Source organism: Eucalyptus grandis, chromosome 6, assembly GCF_016545825.1.
Source record: "Eucalyptus grandis isolate ANBG69807.140 chromosome 6, ASM1654582v1, whole genome shotgun sequence".
Classification (NCBI taxonomy): Eukaryota; Viridiplantae; Streptophyta; class Magnoliopsida; order Myrtales; family Myrtaceae; genus Eucalyptus; species Eucalyptus grandis.
In genome coordinates, this window is record NC_052617.1 from 16,412,416 (window position 1) to 16,425,641 (window position 13,226).

Here is a 13,226-nt window from a genome sequence, read left to right on the forward strand (position 1 = left end):
ACTTCAACAATACTGCTTGTTGGTATGTTTGATTGTGTGTGTGGAGATATGTTGGGTCTTTTACTTTGCTGTGGCTGTTGTAGCAATTACATTTGGTCAGACTCCCCTCTTCTCTCAAGAATGACACAAGTTGTCCCCGAAAGTAGGATTTGGTCTTCACTTGTGGTGAAGAGCAACAGTATCATTTAGTTTTGATTTTAATCCGGACTCTCTTCCCCTCCCCCCCTTCTTTCCTCTCTCTCTCTCTCTCCCTGTAGATAAGAGGAGAGAAAGAGAAGATGTGTAGTTGCTCACAGGCTAGCACTTTCATCCACTAGCACTGGAATTTGACCGACCTCCATGAGGAATCAACTTTAGATGGTGATCACTTAAAGGACAAACAAAAGCATCCGCTTCTGTAAGACAAAGCTAAGCATTCATTGGTATGTCCAAAAAGATGCTACATACTAAACATAACATGTATATAACCCCCTCAACAGACTATATTAACATTATAATTGATCAGGGTCTTTTCTTTTTCATTGAACAAAGTGATGGATAGAGGTAAGTTCTGCAGAATCCTCTGCCCTCTCTCTTTTCTTCTGATCTCTCATCTCATGTCTACGTGTACTTGAGCACTTGAGCATGTATATTTTATGTCAGCGTACCATGTATGAGAAACTAGATTATTGAATACGGCACAGGTCGCTAGGTGACAGATGTATGCAAGATCAATCTACTTTTAAATATGTTAAATTGATGTTGCATCTTGTTCATATTTTAGAAGTAGGTAATGCTTTTTTTTTTTTTTTAATAAGTAGGTAATGCTAAGGTGATACAGAATGAACCAAAATTTTTGGAAAGCTTTTACTTCTCACTCATATTGTATGTAGAGGATTTATGCTTCTCCCTTTTGTAGCATCCACGTGTCCCCATGGATACGATAATTCACCGGAGTTGGCTAATTTATGCTTATTTGAATTCATGATATGCAATATGGATTCCCGTGAGGCTATGTCAGTCAATAAGTGAACTGTTATGGACGATCAACCACCATCGCTTGGTTTCAGTCGCCAGAAATGGGGTTTCTTTTTGCATTCAAGAATGCTCTCTTTTTCGGTCAATCGGCAGCCGCAATTCTGGGTGAATTCTACTTTGACAAAGGTGGAAAAAGCAAATGGATGGCAGCGCTTGTCCAAACTGTCGCCTTCCCCCTTGTCTACCTCCTACCGTCCCTGAAGAACTTGAACCCTGTTAAAGAACTGCTGGCTCTCCTATTATGTGACTATACATCTTCATGTAGATATGTCATATTCGTTAGGGATTTGTCACATTCCTCTCTCCACCTACTCTCCTCTCTGTGCCACACAGCTGGCATTCAATGATTTATCTTCTTTCCTCGTCAACTGCTAAGAAGCTTTCAACTTGATACTCAAACTCAATCATCCTCCTCACCATATCGACTTCCCTAATTGCCCTCCACTTTGTCTCAACAGAATCCAAGGATGTCTCAAAGGAAAGCAAGCAGCCGCTTTCATCTTTAGTTCTCGCATCAGGGGGCTATGTGCTGTTTGTTCTTCCTAATGCAGCTTTCATTTGATAGGATAATTACGAGTGACATGTTCTCTGTGGTATCAGATATGCAGGCGTACACATCTCTTGTCATTACTTGTTTTTGCATGGTGGGATCGTTCACAAGTGGCGAGGGAAGTGTTTAAAAGGAGGACACGGAAGGATTAAGAAAGAGAGGTTGATATATGTGGTGACTTTACTTGGGTCTGATCTAGCTTGACAGGCCTCTTTTGTTGGAGTTGTGGGGCTAGGATTTTTGGATTATTTCTCCAATTTCATCAGTATGTTGATATTGACACTTGTTCCACTCGTCGCTGCATTATTTTGTGGTGAGAGCATGGATCGGGTAAAGATGGTTGCCGTGTTATTGGCTATACGTGGATGCTGTTCACATCTGTACCAAAATCATTGTGATGAAACTAAGCAGCAAAAGACTGGAAGAAGACTTTGGTGTGCTATATGTCGGTTCTCGATTCACTTGCCTGTAGCCCTCTGCTGGTTGTTCTCTCATCAATATTATACAATCGCACTCCGTATGAAAGCAGTCGAGCTTAGAAAGTCTGTTCTCCTGGATATTTTACAGTTGAATTTGCTTAGATGGCAGTGAACCGTTGGTGGAGTGATTGCACAAGCATGGCGAGTTCTATGCTTTCTTTAAGTGGTGGCTAGTATTCAAGTCATTAGCAAGGAAAAGATAATGAAAAGGATCAGCACCTCTATGCTATGAAACAATCGTTAAGAGTGTGTTGGCCTATGAACATGTCACTTGCCCGTAGCATCACCATCTAGAACTACAATGAAGGATCGCGGCAGGCATGGCGGAGCAGTTGTGTGTACTGGGTGTACGTAATTATCTTTGTCGGCCGTGAGAAAATCATTTTGCCCATCATAATAGTCTTTCTTAATCACTCCCTTGCTTCTGGCAAAAAGCTCTTTTTCCATTCATAATAGTCTCTCTAAATCACGTACTTGCACCGACCTAAAAAAAGTCAGCTTCAAACTTTCACATGACAACTGAGCTGGAAGACTGAAAAGTCTGGTGAGAATGGAGACAAGTGAGCCTCCTTGGCTCCCCACCGCCCTACGCGTTGTTTCACATCCTGTACTCGTCGAATATCCAAAGCGGAGCATGCCCCATGAATCCTATCCTATCTCCTCCATCTGCGGGAGGAACAGTTGAGAGTCCCAATAGTTTCACATGATTCATTCACGCTTTGCAAAATCTCTGCTCTTTTTGGTTTGTTTTGATGACCCAAAAAAGCAAAACTGGTAACTGGCATGATTTCTAAATGGTGAGTTATAATCCACACACAAAGGACTAGTCTGGCTTGATCTACGCTGGAGTTTCTTGCAACGCGGGACACCTGGTTTTCCTCTGGATGCCTAGTCACTAACAACCGTGTCTCCGTGAAAAGTACAGATTCAACAAGTTTGTACTCCAAACACCCAGTTCAAAAGGAAATCTTTTATCTTTAAAACTCTACATTCCGGAGATCTGGCATGAGATGGAAAAGTGCAACCCACGAGTACCTCGTTAAAGTTCATCACATGTCAACAAAAATGGGCAGACAAGGACTGTCATGTTATGCCTTCCCTCACTCGAGTAATAGTGGCCCCTTGCGTGTCAAAATCATGCATAGTTTCTTGAACGTGGAGGCTTTATTTTCTTCACCCACCGTTCCGCTCTATGCTTTTCCTCGTTCTTATCACTAACATAGAAACTGGCGTTCAAACCAAATCTCAAATACTGAGACCCTCCATCTCAATTTGCACGACCAAATGGAGAAGTCTCTGCTCTTAGCAATTTACATCACCAGCTCCTCCATCGCTTTGCTTGCAGCGAAGATCTTTATATCCCTTCTTCTCTACAAACGATGGAGGAGAAAGCAAAGGGTTTATGAAGACGGCTTGTCGGGTATATCATTTCTTTTCAAGTGCTTGACGGTTTGGTCTCTTCCTTGGAAGAATGAGGACACATTGATGCCAATATTGTGCTTCCGGTGACAGGTGGAAAGATGGTGATGTTCAGGTCGCCGGCAATGCAGTCTCTCACATCGAACTCATTCATGAAGAAGATTCTGAAGTTGAGCAACAAGGATATCATCGGTTCGGGAGGCTATGGGACGGTGTATAAACTGATGATCAACGACTCCATGGCCTTTGCGGTGAAAAGGCTCAACAAGGGGAGTTCGGAGAGAGAGAGGGGATTTGAGAGAGAGTTGGTGGCCATGGGAGATATAAAGCACCGCAACATTGTGACCCTCCATGGATACTACACTGACCCTCGCGACAATTATCTGATATATGAGTTCATGCCTAACGGAAGCCTTGATGTAGTTCTCCACGGTAAGGATAATATCATTAAAAGCTCCTATGTTGCAGCTGAATTGTTAGCTTTTAATATGAGCTACGAAAGTATCTGACTAGTGTTCAGATATAGAGTTCCTCATGTTCTGGGAAATTTTAATCTACAAAACCTAACTATTTAACAGGAAGATCGACGAACAAGACAATATTGGATTGGCCAACGAGGTACAAGATAGCTGTGGGCGCTGCAAGAGGAATTTCCTATCTCCATGATGATTGCATCCCGCATATAATTCACAGGGACATAAAATCAAGTAATATATTGCTGGATCAGAATATGAACGCACGAGTTTCTGATTTTGGACTTGCCACGCTGATGACAGCAGATGAGACTCATGTTTCGACATTTGTAGCCGGAACTTTTGGATACCTAGCTCCTGGTATTGGACCAGCAAACGCTACTTATGATAAAAATCAGTAATTCCCTTAATGATTTTGATACTACAAAGTTTTATTTACTTTTGTTGTGCAGAATACTTTGATACACTGAAAGCAACAACCAAAGGAGATGTCTACAGCTTTGGAGTTGTTCTGCTTGAACTTCTGACTGGGAAAAAGCCGACAGATGAAACGTTCGTGGAGGAGGGCACCAAGCTTGTGACATGGGTAATTCTTGAGCTAAACTAAGATTTTGACCAATTAAATTTACATTGATTTGTCTAATAAAGCTCATGATAAAGATCAAACCAAGAAGCCTTCGATACGACACAGGGGTATCCTCTGGTAGAAAGTATAAACAAAACCGAATGATTTCTATCTGATATTTAAGATTATCGTCAACTATCCACCATTCAGGCGCTCATTCTTGTCTGGTCGCAAACAGGTGAAGTCGGTAGTAAAAGAGAAGAGGGAGGAATATGTGCTTGACCGCAGATTGGAAGATTGTCCAGTTGACGAGATTAACAGTGCATTTGCTATCGCATTGATGTGCCTAGAGCTTGAACCGGCTAAAAGGCCTACAATGGCTGAAGTTGTCAAGATGCTCGAGCAAATAAAATCAGAGAACATTGTTTAAGATCTTTAGCCCCCATTACTGATGTATTCTCAGAGAAGCTGTCATCTTTTCTGTTTGGTCCCAAAGATCGGCTCAAATGTAACAACATTCCTGTCATTAACCAGGAAAGAGCTTTCCAACATCAAATTCTGTAGCAGTGTGGGAAGAAAGAAGTACAAGGCCGTTCCACTAATTGTGGCCAGAGGATAATACTAGGTATACTATATTTACAAAATTTGGTATATACCAAATGATACGCCATGATAGATTGGACATTTGAATTAATCTACCATCAGTGCTTTTAACCCACTTCTCTGTAACATCCATTCAGATTATGCCACATCACTTAATATACAAAATTTTTGCAAGCAATCTAGGAATATAGCAATTCTCAACTTTTGATTGTAGCTCGGCAGAATAATCTACTTTCCTAACTCTGAACCACCTGTTCAGCTCTGGTGAGAATGTCAAGAACACGGGATAGACCAGATCATTTTTACGACAGAACTCCAAATGACTGGAGCATGCACATTTCAGAATTGCACAAACTGAATCGAACAAGTAAATAGTGAACAAATGAATAAGCACTGAAGGGTGGTCGCTTTCTTAAATGTTTCAAGGACAACTCAACTTGTCCACCAATGGGCTTTCTGTCTTAATCTCGGTGAAAGCAATTCATCTGATTACATGATTAATGAAATTGAAACAGAAGAAAGAAACCGTATGCCAGACCTGATGAATAAGCTCTTCTAGAAACTTGACTAACTCATGGATACTACTTAAGAATTGTCGCCAAACCATTAGCAACAGAAGCTTTTAAGGAAGGAGAAACTGATGCATCCCCCAAAAACACATCAAACAGTGCAAAGGTGACGTTCTGTGACTCAATCGTAGCGTCCGTTCCAGATGGCAGCCCGTCAGATGAAACAGAAACCTGACATAAAATCCCAGTTGTCTGAATTGTCATGTGGAAAGGTAAAAAAGAGTGCTAGATAGCCCTTATGCATTAGCATGCAGGAACAAAACCAGAAGAACAAGAAAGTATATAAAGTAGCCTCTGTAGGGTATAGTGTGCATTTGTGCAAAAGAAAAAGATTGACAATACCATAGATGGTTGCATGTTTTACACTCACTAGCATCTTTGATGAGTCCAACCAAGTCAAAAATATGGAGGTTCCTTTCTTAAGAGGGCGTCCTTGGAAGATGCTGCGGAACGTGGATAGAGCAGATTGGTCAACAGGAGTGAGTGACTTGATTCTTGGAGAGATGGCATCATCCAAGGCATCCCAGAAAGTTTTTCCATCGACATCTCTGACCAGAACAATCTGTAATGACTTCTCCAGCGGAGCTGCACCAATCCGTGTTAGCAACTACACAAACTACCCTCTTTTCTCATTATCAGTCAGCACATGAATACTCAGTGTGGACTACAACAAAAACATTAATGGGAGCTGCAAATTCTAGTGTTACCTTGAAAAATTGAGTTAAACAATGATCTGTTCTCCTGAATGTCAGCAGCTGATTTCCCTTTCCAAGCATCCAGTTTAGAAAAGATTGATGGGTTTATGTAGAGTCCTGCAGCATAGACCTTAACGCCGATTATTGCAAAAACTTTTTCCCTGTATCCTGCAATTGTAGCATTAAGTTACCAAGCATACGACCCAAATAAACCATTCTTGAGTAGGTAAGGTCAGAGGAAATGAAGGACGTAACATCATGTATTCAGTAGAAAAGGGACTTTGAGATTCTTTCAAACAAGAACCATGATAATGACTCAAATTATGGAAAGAAAAAAAAGGTAACCTCAAAAAATTTGAATTGCAAGGGATGATTTTTTGGGAGAGAATAGCTGTTTAAGATATCTCCAACAACCATCGCGTGATACATTATTGAGTAGGTTCCTTCTGAAAGTTAGTATTGAAAGATATCCCATATTTGCAACATACTGACTTCATTGCAGATGTGGGTCGAAGTCCACATTGTGCAGTATTTCTGTTGCATCTCATTGATAATATCAAATAGAAGATATTCTGCACAAGATTTTCGCTCTCCTTATTAAGAAAAATGTAGATTCAGTTTTTCTTGAGAACAACTTTCTGTACTAGATCTCATTGCGTGTGCGAAAGATATGAAGTGACTGGTCATCAATGGCCAATGCAGCGAGGAATTCACCTGTTCCAACCAAAGTTAGAGATGTCGAACACCCCGGTAGTGTCAAAGGCGTCTGGAACTTCACCCTGGTCGCCGGTTCTTCCGCATATGACTCACTCCCTACTGCATGCTCAATAAAAAACAGAAAAACAAGGCAACCGAAATAAGACAGCACTACATCTGAAAGGGGCTCTTTTCATTTCCGAAAATCAGAACACTTTAATCCTGACAAAAACTGCAATTTTCAGAAGAAAATAAAGAAATTCATCCAAATTTACATGGACTAACGTGATGGGTCAGAAGTAACAAACAAGCAAGGCGTCAATGTAGATACAATTCATAAAACCCATATCAAATGAAGCAGAGAAACAGCAGGAAAAAGAAAGAAGGCCCCCGAGAATGTACCCGAAGATGACGAAGCAGCAGCAGCTTTTGCAGTGAAACTGGTATACTGTCGGCGCAAAGACAGAGAGAGAGATTGATGGCGTTTCGTCGGAGACTGATTCTGGTTCGGAGTTGGAACTGAATTTCTTCTTCCGAGGAAGATGTTGCAGGGATTGAGATGATTCCAGCTGCTGGAAGGAAGGGATGGCGAAACGCACGTTGGTGATGAAAGGGCTCCGACACCTTGCATTGTTCAGTTATGTCGTGATGGAATTGCGAAATCCGAAGTGGGTTTCAGCAAATTTCGTTTAAGAATGGAAGCGAAGCGACTCTTCTTGTCTGAAATTTCGGTTCATTCACTCTTCGTTCCGCAACTGTTTTCTTGTCTCCTCTGCGATTAAATTTTGGAACAGATCCTCACCAAAAAAAAATAAAAAAAAAATTGCAACAGCGATCCAGATCACGCCGCGTGTACTTTAACTCCTTTAAATCACTTCAGGATCGGGTGTGGCTTGCATAATGCGTATCTGCCCCTTATTAAATTTCAGCTGCTACGAGAGCTCATTGAACAGAAGTGCACCTACTTTTCAATTATGCTAAATACATAAGCATTAATCGCACAATAGCATACTAATGACGGACCATTAAGGTGATTTATTGTCAGATGGTATAAGAAACGAGCGAGGTCATGCAAGGTAGATCTTTGCCTGTAGTTGAATGACTCTCGATGGGTCTTGTTAAGGTTTGCCCAACCTTGGAGTTGCCTCGCCGAGGTTGTGATACCCTACACCAGGTGGTGGGTAGAGAGTACTCTGTCTATTCTTTTTCATATTGTATTTGCATTAAAATTTCATGCATTTAAATAGTATTTACTTTTAAAAAAAACTCTTTTAACACTATCCTAAGCATGATGTTAAAAGGCTTCATCTCAGGTTTGTCTAGACCTTGGGAATCCCTAGAGATGTAAAACACTATGAGGGTACCGTTGGGCACTAGGTAAAAAAAATATACCGTATCAATTAGGAGCGCGAGACATGCGGGTACCCCGATACGTTTAAATAAGAAAAAAAAAATCCTGATAGCCCATGCCACAGGATGAGGTCAAGCACAGGAGGCCCTTACAGGAAGCAATATCTCTTCTATGGTGAGGTAAACCTTCAACCACACCAAGGATCCAAGGCAGCCCAACGTTGGAGCTGCCTCGGCGAGGTTGTGCTACCCTGCGCCTGATGGTAGCTGGAGAGTACTCATCTATTCTTTTTCATATCGTATTTGTGTTAAAATTTCACGCTGTATTTACTTTCAGTAAAAGCTCTTTGACAGAAGCTTCTTTGCCTCAATGCAGAAATTTAAAGGCAAGGCATTCCAAAACTCACACAAATGAAGCGGAAGCCAGGTAGTTGAAGCCAGATCTCGTACACTAATAAAGTTGCATCTGAAGAAGGAGGCTAATAAAATGCCACCTTTACTGGTCACTGGCCAGAACAGCATATGTGAATGAACAGAAAATGAAATCACAAACATTGTCAGCAAAAAATAATATTAATTAAACATTTATGATTGGCGATAATCAAACAATGTTTCTAGTAAAAAAATGTTTAGCTAAACCAAAACAAGTTAAATTATTTTGCCGTCTGCAGATGAAAACGAAAATAAAAGTTTGGACCTAAGCTAATCTTAAACTTAACTCAGCAGATTTCTTCTACTGCAGGGGATTATCCTATGCTTTTTTCATAGAATCCTTATGCTAGTACGAACAGATACCCCGTAAGTTCAGTGAATGATGCTCTTATCTGTTGTCCAATGAACAGGGGTAACCGTGAAGGCCATAAATGGACTGTTAATCCAATTCACCTTGTGGTATTCACAAAGCCAACATGTCAAGCCATCACCAGACAAAGCAACTCTGTCAGCTCACATAAACTATGGATACTTTCAAATGGACTATGAGATGCCTCAAAAGGATGTTCCTGCTTTTACCCTGATAATCTCATGAACCATCCCTTTGTGTCCTATGGTCATCCAGAGTGAAAAACTTTTACAAGAGGGTTAGATTAAAAATTGCACGAATAACTGCAATTGAGTACAAAAATGTTGGGAGATCTAAAAATGCCTCAATGAAACAACTTCAAGGTTGCACAGCTTCAAGTAGCTTCTCGTACACCTGTCTCGCTGACAAGTCTTCAACCTGGAGGAGCATCATCATAAGCAGATCAAGCAACAATCAATTGCAGAAGCAGAACCAAGAAAGGCAAAGTGCAATATATTCTTCAAATTCAAATTAGAGGAGCAAGTAGGCACGATCCAAAGCTTAATCCAAACAAGACTTTTCTACTTCGTTCTTGAATAAGTTAACTCAGATCACTTGACAATACAGAAGGCAATCTCTTGTCGACATCCTTAAGAAACAGTTACTAGTAAAGACCACTGGAGATGTTCATCTTACAACACATGGCATGGAACAAATCTGCAAGTGAATTCATTGAACATGCTGGAGAATTCCCATGAGAACATAAGCCACCCACATGTCTCTTTAGATTCACGTGAACCAATAAAAAAGGGATCAAGTTAAAACTAACATTAGGGTGACATTGCAAGGAAAACTCAAAAATGAAACAGGTGCTCCCAGTAATAATACTAATACGATCCTTGACTGACTCCCAACTTTAACAACACAATCAGATGGACTTCTTAATGCTCCATAGATTTATTCAGAAAACATGCATCAACATACTCCAACACATCCCCAAATATTGGCAAACGAATCTATACTAACCACAAGGAGCTTTGATTTGTTATTCCATCCCCTCTGTAGAGTCATCTGGCTAAGTCTCAGACCCAACACCTACGTACACAAATCAGACATGCATGCTTAGTTTGAGACTTTTAAGCAAGACAAATGGTGTTTTCTCAATTGCAAGAACTGGAATATTAAAGTGCTACTTTTGCCATGAACTCCAAGAGTTCATTATTAGCTTCTCCCCGGGCTGCAGGTGCAGCTATTGTTACACGAACATCATCAGCATTCACTCCTGAATTACAAGTGAAGAAAAAAATTGCTGAAGAGGTTAGATGTTTCATTGCAAAACTAATAAAATAAAGTTCTCCAGCACCAATTGAAGGAGCACAATAAGATCAAGATTGATAAGAATTACATGGAACCCAAGAAACCAGCACGGATAACAGAGTCATAATATCGTGACTCAAAGGTGCAAATTGCAGATTAAATTCAAGCAAGTTTTGAGATAGGCCACCCACAATTCACATGTAATGTTCAAAAGTAGCTATGTCCCAGTACTGAGTGACATTTTGAGCAGTTGAATAGGAAATTAAAACATTCTCAAAGTGTGGACATCGATTCACTTATAAAACGCAGTTTGTACAGTTAAATTACTTGTGATTGCAGAGCGTTGTGCTGCAGCTTCCACTTCTATAGCCACTTGAACGAGTCCTCCCTCTAACCGTGATATGCAGGGAGGAACAGGAGCATCCTATAACAGCAACCAAGACAAAGTAAGGAATCTTTGACAACGACACTTGTTTAGGCATCACAATGAAAGATGCTCAAGAAAGTGAAAGAAACAATCAATGTGACTGCCAGACTCTAGCTTTTAAATCCAAAGTTTCCTATTTGCATGGGAAATCCACAATCTAACAATAAAGCATTACAAATCAGAGCCAGCCAGAAGTACAACATAGGATATCGCTATTGAAGTTCAATGGTACCTGGGGATTTGTTTCTGCAGCAACAGTACTCAATGCCCCATCTATGATATAAATGAACGAAGCAGTTTCCAGATCTTCCTCAGCTCGGTAGCAGACGAACAGGCTGCAACCTATACAGTTCATGCGAAATTGCTTCTCTAGCTTACCCTCACCCCTGGATTAAGATAAAAAATTCAGAAAACCATGCACTCAGCGGCAACAACACACCGCTTGCTCAAAACTTGGAATTTATTACTCATGCCTCATTCCAGGCATGACCAACTGAACTTCACAAGTAGCTTATTATAAGAAAACATAGTCATCCGGCTCTATTATCTATTTCCTTCCGCTTCGTGAGAGAGAGACAGAGAATTCATACAAAGGGCCAAAAAGCTTGACAAAGATTGGCATAATCATCTAGCACTACAGAACATATTCAGAACACGCTATTTGGAAGAAAAGATGCGGTGAAAAAAATAAGCCCTTGAACACCATTTACTTCAATATTTCCCCTAGACGACAGCTTATCATCCGTATCGAACATGGTTTCTCGTTTTTCCACCAATATGCCCAAGAGGGTCGTAAGGGAAAAGCGTAGATTAGGGGGTTCTTCACCGTTTCAAGAGAATTTTGCCAGCCTCTTGGACATTCAATCGAGCAAGATGCTTGTTCTTGTCCAGCACACATGCCCTGTCGGTCTTCCTCTTGGGCGTTTTCTGCAACTGGGTATCTTCCCAACGAATGTAATTCAGTTCCACGAGAGATCCAAAGCACAGGCAATAACCAAATCAAGCACAAAAGACAGAGAGAGAACCAGTGATGAGGACGTGAGAGCCGCAGTGCTTGCAGTAGTAAACAAAGAGATCGGAGTCGGGACCGTCGGGAGCCGCGTCTTCGCTCGAGTACGTGTGCGTCGTCCTCTTCGGCATCTCTCTCTTTCTCTCACCCACCCACAAACGCAGAACCGGGTTTCTCGGATTTTCCGAAAGCTACAAACCAGTTGCAGCCGCCGCTTTGAGTCAAAGTCCAATTTGCTTGGTTTGTATATCTGGTTTCTCTATGTATATTTCCCTTCACGATGTGCAGTTCTCCATAATTTGGGCGCAATTGAATTTCTAACCCTCTGTGCCCTGAGAACATTTCACATCCTAATGTTTATTTCCACAAAAATTGATAATTTATCGGTTGTTAACGTTTGTAAAAATTGTTTAAAAAGTTTTAAATAAGAGCTTGATATGAAGTTATTATTTTAAAAGATAATACATATTCTTTTAAACGAGGAATTGGTAAAATCACTCTCAAATAGAGATCTATTAATTTTAAATAAGGGTTTGGACTTGCCGATCGGCTGGCCAAATTTTCTTCGTTTGACGAGCATTTGATTTTTTCTATGGTTAGAACATGGCATTTTTGGAGTTTAGTTGGCGAGTTGGGTATGCCGGTTGCTTAATTGCTGTTCCCACTCAATCCTTCACTTGAGAGACCAATCGGTGTTTGGTTTTGGCAAGGTGAAAGCCAATTAACATGGTGCAAAGTAACCTCCTTTTCATTTATTGATCGGTCAAATTTGAACATCATGGATTCATAGTGAATTTTAAGTCAGTCTTAATCAGTAGAATCCAAATTTGTGATCGATTTCCATCATGGGTCAAGCTCGAAGAGTGTGGAGAGACCCAGCATCGAGCTTCGGTCACCCCATCTTGCCATCCAGGTCTGTCACAACATGAAAATATTTGTATAAAAGACACATTAAATTAGGATGAGATTACCACTTGCTTCTATGGTAGGTTACACACGTTCCGAGTCAGAGGTAAAAAAGGGCATAACATTAGGAACCTTAAAAACTAAACCTGTTTCATTCGAACGTTGCACGAGAATGGGGGGGGGCAAATGTCACAACGTAAGACAACGAAAACAGCAGCGAGGGAGCACTTCCGCCAAAGCTCGGAAGCATCCATCTCCATCTACTCTTTCTCGGGGTGGCTTTAACCACTGGTGTTCATGTGGAGAGAAGGTATCAATTCAACCTAAGTAGGAGGAACCTACTCCGTTCGTCCTCTCTTTGCCCACAAAA

At 40.9% G+C, this 13,226-nt stretch overlaps 3 protein-coding genes across 5 annotated transcripts; 1 reads left to right on the forward strand and 2 right to left on the reverse strand.

Annotated features, from left to right (window-relative positions):
• Positions 1-3,136: 3,136 nt before the first annotated feature.
• LOC104448615 (receptor-like serine/threonine-protein kinase At1g78530) lies at positions 3,137-5,105 on the forward strand. The gene is made up of 5 exons (XM_010062467.3): positions 3,137-3,466; positions 3,559-3,897; positions 4,044-4,298; positions 4,391-4,524; positions 4,742-5,105. Exons 1-5 carry the CDS (start codon positions 3,331-3,333, stop codon positions 4,931-4,933), a joined length of 1,056 nt encoding a protein of 351 aa, XP_010060769.1. The 5' UTR covers positions 3,137-3,330; the 3' UTR covers positions 4,934-5,105.
• Positions 5,106-5,474: 369 nt separating this feature from the next.
• Positions 5,475-7,853, reverse strand: LOC104448616 (fatty-acid-binding protein 3, chloroplastic). 3 transcript variants are annotated; one of them, XM_010062469.3, is made up of 5 exons: positions 7,469-7,851; positions 7,085-7,183; positions 6,383-6,538; positions 6,046-6,260; positions 5,475-5,846 (listed from the first exon to the last, which is right to left on the reverse strand). In XM_010062469.3, exons 1-5 carry the CDS (start codon positions 7,695-7,697, stop codon positions 5,688-5,690), a joined length of 858 nt encoding a protein of 285 aa, XP_010060771.1. In that variant the 5' UTR covers positions 7,698-7,851; the 3' UTR covers positions 5,475-5,687. The 3 variants fall into 3 exon arrangements, with proteins under 3 accessions (XP_010060771.1, XP_010060770.1, XP_039171617.1); XM_010062468.3 differs by having other exon boundaries at positions 7,085-7,186; positions 7,469-7,850; XM_039315683.1 differs by having other exon boundaries at positions 5,707-5,846; positions 6,018-6,260; positions 7,085-7,186; positions 7,469-7,853.
• A 1,191-nt stretch (positions 7,854-9,044) lies between these two features.
• LOC104448617 (UPF0235 protein At5g63440) lies at positions 9,045-12,210 on the reverse strand. Its single transcript, XM_010062470.2, has 7 exons — positions 11,967-12,210; positions 11,768-11,882; positions 11,174-11,327; positions 10,842-10,938; positions 10,391-10,479; positions 10,224-10,292; positions 9,045-9,635 (listed from the first exon to the last, which is right to left on the reverse strand). The coding sequence occupies exons 1-7, from the start codon at positions 12,079-12,081 to the stop codon at positions 9,576-9,578; spliced, it is 699 nt and encodes a 232-aa protein (XP_010060772.1). The 5' UTR covers positions 12,082-12,210; the 3' UTR covers positions 9,045-9,575.
• Positions 12,211-13,226: the final 1,016 nt, after the last annotated feature.

Excerpts from the sequence above, each read along its gene's own strand:
- LOC104448617 (XM_010062470.2), bottom strand. The coding sequence starts at position 12,081 with ATGCCGAAGAGGACGACGCACACGTACTCGAGCGAAGACGCGGCTCCC. Across the intron at positions 10,480-10,841 it reads ACAACGCTCTGCAATCACAA|GAGTGAATGCTGATGATGTT; the intron begins GTAATTTAACTG and ends CTTGTAATTCAG. Across the intron at positions 9,636-10,223 it reads ACAAATCAAAGCTCCTTGTG|GTTGAAGACTTGTCAGCGAG; the intron begins GTTAGTATAGAT and ends ATGCTCCTCCAG.
- LOC104448616 (XM_010062468.3), bottom strand. The coding sequence starts at position 7,697 with ATGCAAGGTGTCGGAGCCCTTTCATCACCAACGTGCGTTTCGCCATCC. Across the intron at positions 6,539-7,084 it reads TCTAACTTTGGTTGGAACAG|GATACAGGGAAAAAGTTTTT; the intron begins GTGAATTCCTCG and ends CTACAATTGCAG. Across the intron at positions 6,261-6,382 it reads GTTTAACTCAATTTTTCAAG|CTCCGCTGGAGAAGTCATTA; the intron begins GTAACACTAGAA and ends GGATTGGTGCAG.
- LOC104448615 (XM_010062467.3), top strand. The coding sequence starts at position 3,331 with ATGGAGAAGTCTCTGCTCTTAGCAATTTACATCACCAGCTCCTCCATC. Across the intron at positions 3,467-3,558 it reads TTATGAAGACGGCTTGTCGG|GTGGAAAGATGGTGATGTTC; the intron begins GTATATCATTTC and ends TTCCGGTGACAG. Across the intron at positions 4,525-4,741 it reads GCACCAAGCTTGTGACATGG|GTGAAGTCGGTAGTAAAAGA; the intron begins GTAATTCTTGAG and ends GGTCGCAAACAG.